The 18523-nt window shown below is 43.1% G+C and overlaps 1 protein-coding gene across 1 annotated transcript in view; it reads right to left on the reverse strand.

The window, feature by feature from the left end:
* Positions 1-18523, reverse strand: part of GABRA1 (gamma-aminobutyric acid type A receptor subunit alpha1) — a 41508-nt gene that overhangs the window by 11785 nt on the left and 11200 nt on the right. Inside the window, exons 4-7 of the mRNA XM_075442229.1 lie at positions 13887-13954; positions 8537-8757; positions 6810-6892; positions 2114-2257 (exon numbers count right to left, since the gene is read on the reverse strand). Coding sequence (XP_075298344.1) covers positions 2114-2257; positions 6810-6892; positions 8537-8757; positions 13887-13954 — 516 coding nt within the window. The remainder of the gene's footprint in view (positions 1-2113; positions 2258-6809; positions 6893-8536; positions 8758-13886; positions 13955-18523) is intronic.

An 18523-nucleotide genomic window follows, 5' to 3' on the forward strand; every position in this document is an offset into this window, starting at 1 on the left:
ACATATGTCATATCTTGGACCAGAGATGATCGGGGGACAAAGACGCGCTGGAGGGTTCTGTTGAGACTAGCTGCCCCCCTCCCGGAGTGGGGAGAGAAGTGATTATTAACCACCTCTCATCTCCACCATCATTCTGGGGAAGGCAAAGCGTTTTTCTTTCCAAAGCTAATCAAGAAGAATTTTTCCTTGAGACGCTGAATCTGCAAGCAATAGATGTGCTTCTTCCACTACTGTATATTCTTATCAAATGGTGACTAAAAGGGATTGCAAGTTTGGTAGTCAAAAAGATTCTTTAATGGGCTTTTTTTTACTTTTGATAACCATTGTATTTAGTTCTTTGTAATGTTTTTCTGCATCTAGACAATAGCATCTTTATTTCGGTAAATCTTCATTATACTGTGTTTAACGTTACAGATAGGCATGGTAAAGACTCTCTTCGGGTAGAAAAAGGAGGCAGAAATCAAACCTATGAAATATCATGGGCAAACCAATTTTCTTTTGTTTCTTCATGGAAATGTACGAAGAATTTTTACACTTCTTATGTTTGCCTTCAGTTCTGTTTAAAAATTTATTACCTGCCTTTCTTAACAATTGGTAGGGTGTTTCTCACATTGCTTTCTCATTACCACGATCTATATGTAGTATTATCTACTTGGTTTAGATATGTTCCCAAGCGCATGAGTCTCTTCTGCTTACCCTGCTGCCCTCGTAATGCGTACAGCGGGCAGAGAGCTGGCGGTGGGTGCAAAAGGGCGGGCACGCAGGTTGCCGAGGTCTCTCTGGGCGAGTAGCTTCAGAACAGAGAGAGCAAAGAGCTCGAGATCCTTGCAGTTCTTCACAAACCCTCTTGCCTTTTCAGCAAAGGGCAGCTCGGGTGAAATACCGGCTCCACAAAAGTCAATGGCAACATTTCTAGCTGTGGCCAGGCCAAGAGTTCTCCCCTTTTCTTGCTTGTCCGATGCTTGCCCCGGAGCTCAATAATGGGGGCAGTGAAACTATGGGAGCAGTTGGGTTGATGTTGTTCTTATGCAAATTCCTTATTACTGCCATCCCACTTACTTCTTTTGTGATTACATCAACCGAGCAGAAGCTTCCAAGCAGTAACTTGAATATTGGTCCAATAGAAACCTTTGCCCGTGAGAGACTTTGTTGGCTTAATAGAGCATACGAATATATTTTGGCAAGCTAAATAAAAAAATTCAGACACAAATTAGGGTTCACCTTAAATTGACTCACTTTTCCTTAAACGCTCATTGACTTTACGAATGACAAATTAGAAAGTTTGGTTTATGCAGATGGAAATGTACTTCTCTAGTTCAGGCACTACGTCGGGCGCATCCCAAGCAATACAGCTACTTGTCCTAATGCAGTGCTGCTTCGGGTCCATTGAACACTCAATCTAGTCAACGCTTTGAGCTTTTGTTCATGCCCAATGCTCAGTTTCTTACTCTATCTGGGTCTTCGCATCCCTTCCAAAGTATTAAAAAAATTTACATCTTGAAACAATCACTGCAAAGTGAAAAAGCAATAGTTTTTCATCAGCTTCACGGGTACGGGTATATAATATAAATGCTGGCTCTACTTTTGTATCTCATGAATAGTTCTGGAATTAAAGCTGGTGTTAGCATTAAGACACCTGAATCCTGTTTGGATGTTCCAGACAGTTTTTAATTTGATGGCATTTTTTTTCCACTCTTTGAACACCTCCATGAGAAACTCTGTGCTTGCTCTTAGCAACTTACTTCACTGCTCGCAGGAATATGATCTCTGAGGATTCGTGTTCTTATACAATTTTTTGAAGCTTATATGGTAAGCAGATCATCCAAGAAGAATGTGAGGAGTGCTTCTTTATAATGTAAATTACTGTTTTTTCTGGCTAGATCTGTCACTATGGGAAGCTTTTTAGTTGTTCAGGTATTTTAACCACCAGTTGAAGTAGGAAAATAAACCCAGAATATCTTACCTTTTGAGAGTCAGGTTTTCCTAATCTGAAGCTCATATATTGCAATTTTCCTCTCTCACTCTTTCGTCTTTGTTTTTGTTTTCTCCTGCTCTAAATTATGTTTTGGCAGTTAAACATGACCCTTCCCCCCCAAAAAAAATTTCCACAGACCTGTACTGGACTGCACAATTCCGGAGTCCACAGTTTGTCCAAGCAGATCATACTGGTTCAATCGAGAGCCGTCTTCAGCCACAACCACTGACCTTGCTGGTTCCCGTGTCCACTCGTACACAACCTCTGCTCTGGTATAAGCATCTAATTTAAAAGAAATACATTGCATTTCAGCCTTGCGCCTTCCATTGCCGTATGGCTTGATCAGAACAGTGTTTTGAGCAGTAGTTTGAATACTAAATTCTCTTTAATTATCCACAGAAACCTACAACTAGTTTACTGGAACTTTTTATCTATGGGAAATACAACTGAATTTATAGGTCTGTCCATACCATGGTTAGCTAAATATCTGCTGCAGCGCTGGATTCAGGTTGGTTCTCAATGGCATGAAAATCTTTCTCTGCCTTACGTCATTCCTATCTTCTGTAAAATCTGAGCAACCAGAAGTGGTGTGAGGTGTGAAATTTCATGGGCACACAAGGACTCCAACTCTCTTTCTAACTTTTAAGTACCATCAACCCCCAGTCTTTCCAATTTGTCATAGTGCGGTGTTGTGTGGGCTACTGTAAACAAATAGCTCCTCCTCAGAGCAGCTTCAGTGGTCTTCTCACCATCAGCCTGGCTAGAGCTCGCCGTTTGGTCATCCCCCCCTTGCACTGGTCTTGCTGTGTAACAGGCATAACAGGCATTCCTGAGGCTGCCTAGGCTACAGCGAGTTTAAATCACAATTAATTTTAGTTATTTCTGGGAAATGCTCACTCGAGTTCACGTTTGTTTGAGCCTTGAACAATGTGGGCTCTCCAAACCTGCGTAGTCTAGTATGTTACGTAGACATAGCACCTTACATATGCTCTCCAGCTGCTTTGTGCTGTTATTAGTATGTTATTTATGTTATTTCAGGAATGAAACCATATATAAAAATTTTTAATCTTAGTCTAGTTGTAAAATTCTTTTGTCAATTTGCATAGTCTGGAGTCTGACAGCTCTCGCTCTGAGCAGTTAGGGTGGGAGTTAGTTGTCTACACAGAGGCACTTAGTGTCATTCTTCACACCTAAGAGTATCCAAGACACGTATGGGACTGAATGTGCGATCAGAACCCACGTAGATCTTCCACCCACCAAAGGCAGCTGGAAGCCAGACGGGACATCTTAGGGGATGTAAAATGACACTAGACTCTTACCTACAGGGCAAGACTTTCCCTCTTTCAGGACTGACAAGCAGGAGAACAAAAGGAGGCATCTGATTCGCTTGACCTCATCTGTGAGTTAGTAATTTTATCTTATCAATGTAAGAGATAACGGCTAGTAATTGAAGAGGTGGTGTTGGATGGAGTGCGCTGGTAAATTAATTGCATGGCATTATGGAACTGGAAGGGTGCTTTTACCCTCAGAATTCATATTCCCCAAGCACTGTAACATACACAGAGCTTTCTGGAATCAATGGTAAATGCAAATCTACGTCTTCATAATTCTGACCTTAAAAATAGTGGCCACAGGAAGTACGAGAATTGGCTTGCTAATCGAGTCACTTAAAGGAAGTGTGGCAATACTAATAGTAATTTTCAAGCATCTTGTTCTGGAGCAGGAGAGTAGCTTGGAAGAGAGAGGACTGATTTGCTGACAACCACTGGTTGGGTTGGAGGGAAGTGAGTAGGCTCAGCACTGCTGGGAAGGAGCTTGCCCTGCCCTGTAACTGCCAGGTTCCGCGCCCTGCTCAGCTCCCATCCTCAGCTTCCGATTCCCAGCCTGCCTGAGGAGCAGCACGGCCTTTGGCTCCCGCCGCTGCCGCTGGCCGGAGCAGCCGCAGCTTTCAGCTGACCATCAGACCATCAGCATCTGCCTTTCTGATTTTGTTTTGCCAGCATATGGCTTTTTGTTGTTCCAGAATCTGTTTAGCGTTTGTCATGTCGAATTTACATTGGAATAACCTCTAGCTTAAGCTGCTGTTTTGGCAAATCACTTGAGCCTTGGAGCTAGGTCAAGCATTTATCGGCATCTACAGCACAGGCAGAGTCTGTAGGAGACATGCAGCTCCGTCACCATCAGGCTTTTCTGCATCCAGCTCCAATCAGTGGTGAGGAACAGCGGAGGACGTGGAAAAACTCTTACCCAATTTAATTCAAAACAAACAGAGCTGAGCAAACACTACCTTGGGGAGCCACTAAGCGTAATATTGTAGTCTGCACTTAAAGCATGGCTTTCACGACAATTAAATGTCTTTTTTAGTAAATTTTTCAGTCCATTAAGATTATTCTAATGAATCGCTTTAGTTGTTTAACAGAAATGTCCCAAATGTATTTAAATATGATTCCCACTGGAAAAGTGGCAATTAAATAGAAGGACTGTTCTTCTTTCTATATACAATGGCGGCCCCATTTTCATATCTTGCATGGGTCCAGCCATTTGTCCCACGAAAGATACTTCTGTTTATATCAATAACTAAATATTGAGACAAATATTCTCTGATCTGATAATTATGACATATAATCTGATGAGCAGGAGGGGAGAGGTTTGGCTTTAAAGCCTTGTTCCAGACAGTGAAATCCCCACGCAGTGTTTGCAGTGAAACGATGTTACAGGAGGAACTCCTCTCCATCAGGATCCCAGATAAGAAGCGCGCCTGAATTTAGTAGGGGAATGCAATTCCCTGACAACTCCTTGATTTTGTCTCATGGCCCTTTCCAGCACTTGCAGTTACTCATTTTGCTAGGTCCTGTTTAGCACAGCGTGCGTGATAGCCAGCCAGTGTTCAAAACAAAAAAATGATGAAAATAGCCTGGAAAACATGGCAGACCATCCCTGCGCTCTGAGCTTAGTATGCCAGTTCTCGTCTCTGACTTTAGTGTAAGAAATGGTCTTTCAATCAGAAATATTACTGATTTTTTTGTTGTTTGTTTAAGAAAATTATGTATATTATGATAATTTTTTTCAGGATAAAAAGTAAATCAATTTAGATACAAGATATGCAGATACACCTGCATGTCTTTTTGCTATTTTGATTTTACCTTGCGGTGTGATTCTGGAGTTGCATTCAAATCCATACTGCCTGTCCCTTTGCATTCATAATTTCAGCATCTCTCCCTCATTTAATCGAGGTGAGATCCTTAGTGACCTGGAAAGCTGTGCTGTTTGTGAACCAAGCGTACACTGCTCTGGGACACGGTGGCCAGAAAGAACTCCGTGTGGGAAAAACCTTGGAACAGTTGTTCCAGCTGGGGAGCGGCCGCGTCCAGGCTGGGGCTCAGTGAGGCGCAGAGGCGGTGCCAGGACTCTTACCAAGTCTGTCGAGACTCGATCTAGCAGTTCTCATTTGCTCCAAAGCTGCTGATGCCTGAGCTTTGCAGCAGCAGGCTTGAGGCACCATCGGCCACCTTCGCACCTCCCAGCCCCAGCGCGCAGTCCCCAGCAACACTTCCCTGTGCGTTTCCAAAGAAATCCAGTTCTGGCACCGCTCCGGCTCCACCTGGGCTCCCACAGCTCTCCTGCCATTAACCCAGCCCCCTCCGCAGCTACCTGCCCTCTGCTTAGCTGCAGTAAGGCCTCCCCCCCCTTTCTGTTTCACGGGAGATTTGGAAAGATTGACTGGAAGTGCTGTAAGGAAATTTGACGTTCAAGGAGCAAACTGTTCTTGTCAGTCATAGTCCAAGTTTGTATGAGCTTTTTGTTCTCTACATCTTATCTAGGAGGTTAGTAGCTCTTAAAGACAAAAGATCAGTCCTTTCTCATGGTAAACACAGAGCTATTCAGCCCAGAGTAAATTATCACCCTGTCTGGTAGCATGTGAAGAATGAATTGGGTGTTCTGTTTGCCGGCTTCTAAAATAGATCAAGCCACTAAGTACCCGTTATCAGCGAAACGACCCATTTCTGCTAGAAAAAAATTGCCATTGAGGAAACCATTTGTACTCTTGCATCTTCCACACGTTTTGTCTTCCTCGTTTGTGTTGAACCAACCAGAGTAAAACAGCTCCTCGCTCATTTTTTTTCTTTATTTTTTTTTACTTAGAGTTGAAGGACGGTTACATTTACCTTTCAAACTTAGCTAAAAGTAATATTTTTTAAAGCATCAGTGTCAGGTTGGTTGTTCCTCAGAGTTTTGGGGGAAATTCTCAATCTGCAGAAAGCTTTGTCTGTCGTTACTCTCCTTTGGATTACATCACATTTTGTCCACTGTGTTCTCTAAGCTAAGGTTACAAATGCTGCAAGTGTAGGACTCTGTATGGAGATGTGTGAGCTTTTTCACTTCCAGAAATGTTGCATGATTGTAGTATGAACATTTTATAATCTTAGGCAAAATTTTCTTCTAAACATGTCAAGACTGTGGTAGGGGAATTGCCTTCACCTAAACCAGTTCAGTTGTCCATAGTCTGTATTACTTTTCTCTAACACTGAAGTTGGGTCTTAACAAAATAAAGCCACTATGAGATTAACATTTTCTATGTGACAGAATACTTTTCTAGACGTTTTGAGGACTGTCGTTTTTCTCTTTTGCGAATGTCCAGGCATGACACTGGAGGATATTTAAGACACATAAAGTAGTTCGTTATATTAAATATAAATATATATAAGAATAAAAATACAACCCTGCAAAGAAAGTGAAAAATACACAAGATTAAAACCTTGAGGTTTTCTCAGTTGCAAAGTACTTTTGTTAAGTAGCCTAAAAAGGGAGAAACCTCAATTTAAAATAAACTTACAGCTTCCAAATTTCAAGGGGCAAGCATGTGCATCCATAGGAAAGTCTTCTAAATGCATCGGGCATTCTGCTCTCACAGTCAATCTATAACGGATTAATGAGCAAAGGGACACATTTATTCTACTTTCATAGAAATAGCACACAGACTTCTATTAAGACACATAGAATAAGCATAGCATCATATCCGTTACGTGGTTAATTAACAGCTCGAACGGGGCCTGCCCTGGCTGGCTGGGGGTGCCGGCAGGCACGTGCAGGCACCGCAGTGCGACGAGCTCTGCCCCTCTGCCGTGTTCCACTGCACGGCAGAGACATGCTCAGACTTATAACTTGGCACGAGGATTAAAATCTATTGGAAACTGAAATTGCTTCCTTGCTGCCATCATTAAATTGGCCCACTCTGGATCCTCAGACATTTGCTGAAATAATTGCGTTGCTATCGGCTTGGGTGCAAACAGGTTTCTCAATAAAAGAGATTAAATAAACCAGCAACAGTCAGATACTGCACATCAGCGAGGAACGAACAATAATGCTTGAACACTAGGAAGAAGATTGCATTAAAGCACTTGCAAAGGTGAGCAAATGGAAATAGTTATGGTCAAAAGAAGCGACATATGTGAACAATGTGCTGCCAAGATAGTGTTCTTGTGGATTAAATCCCTAACAGCCAAGCATTTAGGAAGACAAGAAAAAACTGACCCAGACTTGTACAACTACCAGCCAAGCAGACTCTGCCCTAGCCTAGGCAGTCTTGAAAGACGTTGCAGAATGAATTGAACACATTTGACAGGCTCCCAACAGCCTGAAGACTTCGTTTTCTCCAAATGCTTGTACTGCTTTAAAAAACATCTTTAAAAGTGTTAAAAGAAAACTCAGCGTTCAGCTACGCGCTAAGCTATCCATCCTGGCTTTGAGTCTACAGAATCACTCTATACCTTGTTTGATTCCATAGCAGACATAAACGGGGGGTGTTGCTCTGTAGAGACAACATGCCATTTTTTTTCATTATTTAATTTGCAGTCTTTTAACCTAGAATGTTTCCATGACTGTGTATCCTCGTTATTTCAAAAGGATTTATTTAATTCCTCTGCTGACAAGTGGGTAGCTAAAGTTCAGTTAGCCACGAAGAGAATAACATAATTCCAGTAAAAGTGATGCCAGCACAAAAATAATTTTTTCTCCTAACTTTCCAAATGCTTTAGTGAATTGTTTTTCTTGTTATGAATGGAATAAGAAATGCCTATTTTTAGACTGTCATGCTCTGTATTCCCAAGCATGCGAAATATGACGAATGGGCGATGAATTCTGTGCGCGTCCACTCGTTCTTAGAATCTGCTTCCTCCAGGATCCAAAGATTAAAGACCCTTGTACACGACTGAGGAGTCCAGATTATGTTAAACTTTCAGGCTTTGTTATACTTTGCTGATGGACTCATTGAAAGCAACTCCAAATTGAGGTCCTCTGCAAACTGACGGATTCCTAACACTAGAGCTACTCTTTAGAAATCAAGCATTAAGACGCAGCCAGGGACTGTAAAGGTAGCACAGCAGGAGGGGGAGAAAATAACCACTGCACAGGCGTCGGTTTGTCCATCATTCCATGCCGTATTGTGAAAATAATTACTAAGCAGCAATCAAATTCTGCTCAAAAAGCAATGCATTTCCTGTTCGATGCTTGAACAAGTTAAATAGTCAGACTAAATGACGGATTTAATAACGTAGGGCTCACCTCATTGTGTATAGCAACGTCCCATCCTCTGTAATTCGTAATAGTTTATTTGGCATCGTCATGTTATGAGCCACTGACTTCTTCCCATTGTGGAAAAAGGTATCAGGTGTCCAGATTTTGCTGGCCATTAAATTATTTAACCGGAGAACAGTCATAGGTCCTTTGAATTTTAGTCTCTCGTCTTTCCAGCTCTGGCGGAAAAATACATCTATAGTGTATTCCTACATCAATGCAGAAAAAAGGGAAGCACTTATGCTGCATGTTGCAATATGAGAACATCAAAAATATATTCTTACCGTTCCCTAGAAGCAAGATGACTATTAATGAAATTAGTAATTATCAGAACGTTTATTCTCTATATTGCTTACAATGAACCTGAAGCTGGTTATTAAACAGTTCCAATATCGTGACTGTGTTCAACAGAATAAATGTGAGGGAGAATGGTATATCAAAAGTTAGACAATTTCAGACATAACATAGTGGAAACAAAATCATTCGCCCTTTTCTCACTTTTCCTTTGCCTTCCATAAAACCGTAATCTGAAGCTGCGGATACGCAGCCAGTCCGCGTAGCACAGGCAGAGTTACGTCGCGCAGGGCAAACCCGCCCGCGGAGACGGGGTCCTGCCAGGGCCTTTTGCTCTCAGCGTCTCGTTAGCATAAACCTGGAGTCGGCCTGCGGAAAGCTCGCCGTTCACTAAAATTATGTGGCCTGGTTTAAGACGTGGAGTGGCTCACTGGGCCAGACCACTGGACGACAGAGCGCAGACGTGGAGGAGAGCTTTGGAGCAGGAGTTCAGCTCAGCGGCGCGAGGGTTGGCCAACGGGAAGGGACGCAGCGGCTGACTCGGAAGAACCAACGCTCACTATGGAATGGAAGTATTCTTTGGTACAAAGCAACAGGAACAAAGTTCAGAGGGAAAGGGTGAAATTAGGACAAATATGTTAAGTATTGCACATAAAATATAGACGTACGTGGGGTGAAATGTGGAAAACTGCTGTGGAAGCACGATAGTATTATATTTTCCCTGGGAAATTTTTGGGTTTTTTCCAAATTTACATCCCAGACCTGTGAATCATTTTGGTGCATACTTAATTGTGTTTCCATTTTTTTAATCACGTGCGGAGGGAGCTGCTGAAGCCGGGACTTGCTCAGCTCCAGCGACAGCACTCGTGCCCTTCTCGCCCGCTGCTTCGGAGCGACGCTGGGTCGGGGCCTTAGGCTGAACTGTCTGCAAAACCGCGTCCCAGGTGTGCAGCAGAGGGGAGAGCAGGAGCTTTAAAATGCAGCAGATGGCATTAAAATATTGGATTTCCTCCATGTTTTGGTAGCTCCAAAGACAATTCCCTCCTACACACGTGGGAAAGGTAAAAGACGGTGAGGGCGTTTCGGTGCGCGTCAGCCGTTCCCTTCTGCTCTCCCCCCGCTGCGGAGCAGGGGAGTGGGAGGTGGTGCGGGTCGAGAGAGGGGAGTCTGGGTCTGCGCTTCATACGCATACGAGGTTCTTACGCTGGAAAAGAACCAGTAGTCTGAAAGATGCGACAAGAGACCTGACAGCACAAGACAAAAATCAATTAAAAAGCACCGGACAGGTCACGCCTGGCACGGACGGAGTCTTGCGCTGTCCCAGGCCGTGGCACCACATAGGACAAATTCATTCTGGCTGAGCTTTCTCAGCTCCTCAGCCTTCACTACCCACTTTAACGTGTACTTTAGCGTATTCTCCTCAAACGAATCCTGGCAGACAGCTGATCTTTAAGATTAAGTCATCAGACGCTCTGATTAGGGCTTTCTCCTACAGAACAAGGGAACGGCAGGATACTTCTCCATGCCCCGTCCTACAGCAGTGGTCTGTGTGCAAACATACGAGCGAGAGGAAATTCAGAACAATCTCTCTGTCCTGGGGACTCTCACGTTCCTTAGTGTGCAGGTAAAGAAGGAAGGTTCCTACCTGCACTTTGGCAATAAGTTGCGTAGTATTGAATATCTATAACAGTTTGACTTTAATGCTCTCTAATTGAATCCTCTGCTATCTCTCCCCGGAGACTGTTTCTGCACAGGGTAGACCACACTGTGGTCCACATCAGCCAAGGTGCTGTATAGGAGGGTAGTAAGATAGAAATTCCTGAAGAGCTTACAGTACAGAAGCAGCGGAAATTAAGGTTTACTAGGAATAAAAAAAAAAAAATCTGTCTTTATGAAAAAAGTTAATTTTAAAATGCTTCTTTTTCCAGATAATATAAATTCACAAAAATAATGGTCATGAGAGTATAGCTGATATCTGTTGATTCCCTCAATCCACCATCTAGAAGAGCAGCATGGCTGACAATCTGCAAAGTTCTTCCAAGAAAAAGCTATTTTTATTTTAAAAAGCGCTTTTCTCCTGTTTAACTGTATTCACAAGTTTCAGAGCAAGCCAAGGCACTCTTTAGAGAAGAACAGGTTATGTCTCTGCTGCTCTCAGAAGAGTGCACGGAGAGTGGGTAGGAACACCATGTGCTCCCTGCTATACCAGCCTACTCTCTGCGATCGCCTCGCCGGCTCCTGCAAACAGATGGTCTAGGTACGCCGCGTCGGCCCGCGGCTGCGCTTCCGTAACGCGCGGCGGCGGCTGGAATCGCTCGCAGCCGGCCGCCCCGCGCTCAGCCCGTCGCTCCGGCAGCGTGCCCGCACGGCTGCCGCCCTCTCACGCTCCGGTCTGCGCTTCCCGTAGCTCTGCTCGCTGGGGCAAGGCTGGGGTGGCCCTCGAAGGGTGGTTTGCACGAGCAACCTGCAGTCTGCAGAGAGGACTTCGCACTAGACGCACGCTGAAATTAATAGAGGCTTTACAGTCTGGTAAGGTCTTCGCGTGCTCTTTCTGTCTCTGATTTCACACCTGCCTTCAGCACCAGAGCTGGCACGAGTCAGCTGCACACACGCTGCGCTTCAGGGGAGGCGAGTAGGAGTTCTACGCTAAGCACTCCTCTGTAGTTCCTCAGGTTTCAAAACATATGAACACCTGCCTGCGTGTTTCTTGGTCACGCACTTTATTAAGACACTAATTAATTCTTTCTCCTGTTTAACTAAGCGAAAATCAGGAGCCAAGGTGGTATGGGGTTTCCATTATTTGTGAGATTATTTTTGTAGGTAGTGATCACTGATACCATAGTAATTCAGCTATACTCAATTACAGCTTAATTCAATATATATTTTTTTAAATATACCTATTCCTAATTCTGAAAGTAGCTTATTTTTGACTTCAGTATTTTATGCTTCCTTAAAAACCACATCCCATACAAATGTCAGTTTGTCCTGGGAATGTCAAATCAGCTCTACCTGCTGCTTAATACTTACATCACCTGAAACTGTAAAGTATGAGTAGCTGCTGAAATCCAAACATTATATAGACCCAAGTAATTCAGCAGGGCTATCAGTTACTCTAAACTTCTGTATACAGGTAGGAAAGCATCCATGACCATTTGTTTATCAGATTACCCTTCACTATCGGAGTTTTCTAGCAAGTCTGACTCCACAGGCTAAACAGCAGCTTATCCAGCTGCCAACAACTCTAATAAATATTAATACAGAGCATGCGTTCACCTGCATGTGCCTGTCACTCTTTTTTTTTTTACCTCCCACAAACACCTATGGCCAGGCCAATAATTTAAATTATGTTGATTTTCAGGAAATTAGCAAGAGACCTGCCTCAAGAAGAGAGGTCTCTACAAAAACAGAGCAACCTCAGATCACTTCCAAACTGCAGCTGCCACAGTTTTAATTCAACGACTATTAAATTTTAAAAAATGTGTATTTTAGTCACACGACCTTACTGAAAGTTTTCAGTTTGTCCAGCGGTGATTGGTTACCTACTTTGAGACAGAAACGGGAAAGCAAGATGAAGTGTTTTGCTGAACAATCACCAGAACGCAGACAGTGGATGTCAGTGGTTTCTACCAATCTTTCCTCCAAGGAATTCGCCCTCTTTTAATGTGTAATTTAGAGTAATAAGTAGGCACTGTTTCACAAGATTACCAGGGAACAAAAAATCGGAAGTCATTAAGTGATTTTTTTTTTTTTTTTTTTCGAAAATTCTTCTTCATAGTGTACACAGTGCTTAGACAGGATTGTGTACACGTGCTGAGGAGGCAAGTCACCAGCCTAGCTATTTCCCTTCTACTGCGGGTCTCGTCGGCAGAAAGGCTGCTCAAAAAGCCGGTGCTGCCCAAGCGACTCTTTCTCATCTAAATATCACGGCATCAGTTGCAATTATAAATTTGACTGCAGTTTTATAGATGCTATTTTCCAGGCAATCGGGAAAATGGTGTCTTTGCATAAAGTTCATTCAGGAAAATAAACTATCTTGTAAAAGTTACTTTCTCTGTTCTTCCATCCCTTCACATGTTTTGAGCAGTCAGAAACTGGCAATAACCTGGTGTTTAAGGCGTGCCTACAGCTTTAGTTCAAACTAAACAGCTGACAGTTTTGTGGCAAGAAATGGAACTTGTTTCCTTTTCTGAGATCATTTTTTCTTTTTTTCTTTTTTTTCCCATCTTTCTTTTGGTGAATGTCTTTAGCTAAATGCAGCCAGCTACACGGCCGAACTGTTTTCTTCCCTTAAATTAGCGAGGAGGTTTCCAGCGTTCATCCTAACACAGGTTCCAGTGGGTACCAGTAGCTGCAGACCAGGCTTTCCCTGTCAACAGCAACCTACTTGGGAAGACCTCATTTATATGTAAAATGTTAAGTACCTTACCCGTATTTTTACACAATTTTTAGTATCTCTTAAGACCAGGGCTCACAACATCTTCATTCAGTTTTCTGAACTTCTCCATCCCCTGCAGTTATCTAGCAATTTGGTTTTAATATTCATTCCATAAAGAAGTGACACTAATTCTCTCGTTAATCTTCTCTTCTCTTTCAGCAGCCAAGATCTAGGAAAGTCACTTCCCATTGATCAGTAGCTTTTAATACAAAAACACAGGTTACACTGCACAGATGTCACACTATAGGCAGAAGTGTTAATTGCATTTGAAGATGATGATCTTTCTCAGCAAATTGGATCAGTGAGGTGCCAGCAAGGACCTGGGCAATCATTCTCAGAAGCATACGGATCCAAACCCTAATGCATTTCACAATATATTATGTAGCAAATATAAGGTCTGTTAAAACACGTTATTAAAGCCACCGAGGCTGCTAATTTCAGGGCACTTCAACGCAGCCAGCAGGAATGGCTGCACATAAAAGCTGTCAGTGTTTTGGAATCAAGGGTATAAAAAAAAAACCAGCCTTAAAAGAGTAAATAAGTTATTGCATAGACCTTCCATCTTCCAAATTAAAAAGACAAGAGAAAATGAATGCCCTAGAGACTTACCATATCGTGGTCTGAAACAGGCCCAAAACTGGTGACGAAGATGTCAGTCTTCACCTCGGTTACGCGCTCTGATGAAGCAGGAAATTAGGACAGTCAGTGTCTATCAACAGTCTTCATTAGACCCCCCCACCACCAACTCTCACAGTAAACAGAAAAATTACTGGCTTTGATTAGCCATTCTAAAATTGGTCTACAGTACGGTCCCGATAATTTATTGCTTCTAGATGTAATTTCACAGTCAATATTGTCAGCAGCATGTTTTTTTTTATTGCAGTGTTTCACAGAACTTCGTGAGACGTGGCTTGTGATGCCACAGTACAGCAGCCCTAGCTGCACTGGTGAGTAAATCTGTTCACTCTTTGGCTAAGAAATCTTCTTGTCTGACAACACAAACAGTGCTGAATATTTTACACAGTAATCGGAAGTCTCATTGGGTACTCAGTATTCCTGGGCAAGCTGAATAATTAACCCTGGGCTTACAAATGATGTGTTTTGTATTGAGACGCAGGAACGCAGAAGAAAGAGAGAGAGAGAATACATTACGGTGTATAAAAACATGAAGATATTTTATTTGCAAGAGTTAGAAATGGCTGCATTACCCTTAGCTGCAATAAACACAGAGGAGTTAAAACTTTTCCAAATAAATATCAGCTAAACTTCTCTACTACAAGTTTTGACTTGTGCATAAATGTTCTAGTTTGTCAATGGTTTAGATTTCTTTTTAAATTGATATGGGCACTAACAGTAGATTTCCCTTAAACTACCAAGCTTGTTTTATAGGCCTCAGTGATAGATCAGTATAAATAATAATTCAGAAATCTATAACTTGTACATGGCACGGATTCTCTGTACGTGCTATACCACGGGGCCAGACTTCTCTGTGGTCTCAAGGATCTACGTCTGCTCCAGGGCACAACGCCCTCGGCCACTTCAGAGGAATTTAGCGATTTTAGTGCTGACGAAGGCTGAGTCTGAGCCGCCTGGAACGGGGCTCTTCTCCGGACAGCGCCAAGCTCCTGCCGATCTCCCGTCCAAAGGCGCGCTGCGGGACGCGCGAGCCTACCTCCCCCCTTCCTCCCCTCCCTCTCCGCAGCCCCCTGTGTCAGCCCCTTCTCAGCACACCGCTCCGTGCTAGGCCACACATCGCAAAATATCACCCAGGGCAGCAGGTACCATCACAACTCTGCTGATTTCAGTGGAGCTGCCGGGAGTACCACCCCCCGGAGACGTGAGTCCGAGAGGTCTCGAGCGGAGCGAACCCCCCCCGCTCTCAGAATTCACGGAGACGTCGGTCCGAGCACAGCTGTTACAGTGCCACACACGCCAGCGTGGGGCTTTTGGTAGAAACTTCCAAGGTGGAAGGAGAGACACATTTCTCAAATCACTTTCAAAAAAGAAATACGTGGAGAAATTTGGAATACTGACAGTAATCCTAAAGAAAAGAGGCTAACCGAAAAGTACGTGTATAATAAGCAACAGTCATGCAGCAGGCAACAATTTTCGTAAGACTAAGAAATGTAAATTTGTATATCTAGTAGCTATATGTATAATGTTATTTAAATATTGTGAAATAATTATATTTAAAAAGTAATTGAATACAACCCTCTGATTTCAAAAGACTTTGGACTGTTTAAATATGATTTCTCCCCTCTGACAAGAAAGTTCTGACAGAAGAGAAGTGAAATAAGGAATCGAGGTTAAGCAGCCAGTAACAACGTACATTTCTGTATCTATCTGATGCAAAAGTTCTAATGAGAATCAGCCTTCTAAAATGCACATACAGGTTTTTCACTTTCATTCAAAAATAGCCTACAACTTCAAAACAAAGATAAATGTACACAGTTTAATATAAACGTTTAGTATATATACAATATCTCCTTTTGTGAGACAGCAATAATTGAGATGAAATATTCGATCTGATCCTTCTGTCATTCTAGTAACGCACTGAGCGACACTTGTGTTCTCTTAGCGACTTCATGCAAATGCAGGTGGTAGCAAAGGTGACCTCCAGGACTCATTGAAAAAGTCAAAGGATGAAATGTCCAATGTATTACTCATAATCACAGCAAGTAAAATACTACGATGTGGCTGAACTGCCTAATAATACTCTTTTTGTTGTTTATATCAGTGACAGAGGCGTGTACAAGCTACGGTGACTGCTGGCATCAGCAGTGGGTAGGTGAAATTGCCTCCTTGGCTGTCCAGTGACATTGACGTGTGACCTTATCACTGTTTACAAGCTTTACAACCAACTTGAAGCAATTTGAGTGTTTTCTTGACATCTAATTGGCTCTGAACTTAAAGAAGTTCAGTGAGAATTTAACCTTCTATTACTGGAAGAAGCCTATGGTTGTCCAGAAATTACTTGGCTTGGAAAAAAAGGGTATTTTCTCCTTCAGCCCATCACCTTCACAAAGTTCCAGAGGCTGTGGTCTTGTGTGAGACCGCTGGCAGAAAAGGAAGATGGAGTTTTCAAAGGTCCAGTAAAACATTGCTGAGTGGATTCTTTGTGTTCCAGCTACTGAATCACCTTTCCTTAAAACTGAGTAACTAATATCATCACGAAACCTATTGGCCTTTTGCATACCGAAAAGTGGATCTCAAGTGACTCTTTAAAGATCTTTCATCCTGACTCCCCATCTCTCCACCTCCTTTCCACCGAGACACATCCAGTGGTGTCCTGAGGAGATGGACGATGCCAGGAGCTCTTCAGGCACAATGCGTTCCCCCCTCAGTGGTGTAAACTCCAAGTTCCAGCGCTGGGTGAGCCTCTGTTGAATACAACACAGCTAACCGTGCTCTGTGAATCCGTGGCCTGTCGGGTGGTGGTATCCTGACTTCCAGTTTGGGGAGATGTGTGGTCACAGGACAGAGGCTGAGGCTTAAGGACATCACTTTGAGGGCACAAAATGGAAACCAAAAGCTTTGGCAGCAAGGTGGGAGGTTTCCAAGGGAGTGGAAAAAAGAGTGATGCCTTTCCTTTCTATATAACATTGCAGGGAATTTAAGTGGCATGTCAGTCATAAGTCATAACAAAATGCAGAGTATGAATTTACAAAAGATTGTGTTGTCTTCATACTGATTACACTTTTGTGGAGCATCTAATCCCAGGTTCCTTCAAATCCAGATAAAACCGCTGTACGCACCACCAAACGATGGCTTTTCTCTTTGATATGTACCTCATTTTCCAGAGCGATGGAAAAGTGTGTCTGAACACACAGAAAAAGATGAGCCCCTCCAAAGCCATATGGAAGTTTTGAAAATTCTGTTTACTGTTTTACTAATTAGATGATTCAACTGTGCTTTGTTGAGAGCTTCAGAAGTTGTGAGTCACTCCTGCACAGGACATGTGTTTACTCATACAGTTGGGATATATATTTAGAATCAAGGTTAACCATGTTCAGTTTGCAGCATGACTACCATGGCAAGGCTTAAATTGTGCTTCAGATGCTCAGAACGCATTTTTCAGGAACCTCGAATCCTGAGCTACACTGAAAACCTTCAGAGTATCCCTAAGAACTAGAGAAAAGTCTAAGTCATTGAACATAACCAGCTCAGGTCAGGAGCTGACCGGCCTGCTGAGGATAAACCCACCAGCTGCAAAGAGGTGTTAACCGCGCCTCTCGACTCTAACACCTATCTCACCAACCAGGAGTAGGTAACGTAGCGGTATCTGTACAACATGTAGCAATTCCAGTAAAAAAACCCAAGGAAATAATTAATGACTTGGTAGATTTACTGTAAGGCAGCCACAGGGTCCGAGCAGTTCCTGCTCAGCAAACCAGCCGCTGAGTAGCACTCCTCGACGCTCTGGACCACGGCCTCCGGGCTGCTGAGCCACGCGCAGCCACGCAGGGGAACTACTGTAAATTCACCGGTTACAACTACTGCGTTTTGCTAGCGATGCTAGCCTAACACAAACTCGCAACATTAATAACAATAAATATTTTGATTTAAACTCCCAGGGAGCTCATTACTGCTAGAACAGTGATTGGATTACAAAGTGAGAACAAAATATGAAATACGGATTTATTTAAACAGCAGGAAATACGCCTATTTATCATAGGGAGCTATACATTAACTATTTCCCCTTCTGACCTGGTATTTGAGCGCAAGGCTTATTTGAATTGCATATTAATTAATTCCATCTGTTTGGTAATGCTCTTGTTCCTCCTCCATGTCTTGTGTCCGTGTGTGTAGAGAAGATTTTTCCTGTGGTTTTGAATGGAAGGAATTGAGATGCCTGCATAGCGTAGACTATTATTACTTTAAAAAGTTATGTAATCACCCTCGCTGCATCCTATGAAGTATTTTGATTGAAGAACCACAACAAACACACTCCTAAGAATTTTGTGCTGCTGCTGCTTTTGTAACAGCAGCGCCCGAGAGGGAGAACCGCGAGCTGTCCTGTGCCGACCCCGCTACAGCCTGTGCCGCCACGAAGGCTTTGCGAGAGCTGCGCAGCGTCACGGCAGCTCTCCCCACGCCAACTACCAGCTCAGAGCTGCTCACAGCCTCCCTACCTCCCCACTCTTGTGTTAAATCCATTTCCCTAGGGTCTTCCACGGCTCTTTACGGATGCCTTTACATCAATGCGGTGCCTACAGAGTGGAAACAAGACCAGCATTTGCCCTTTC

The sequence above is a fragment of the Opisthocomus hoazin genome, chromosome 23 (genome assembly GCF_030867145.1).
Source record: "Opisthocomus hoazin isolate bOpiHoa1 chromosome 23, bOpiHoa1.hap1, whole genome shotgun sequence".
Lineage (NCBI taxonomy): Eukaryota > Metazoa > Chordata > Aves > Opisthocomiformes > Opisthocomidae > Opisthocomus > Opisthocomus hoazin.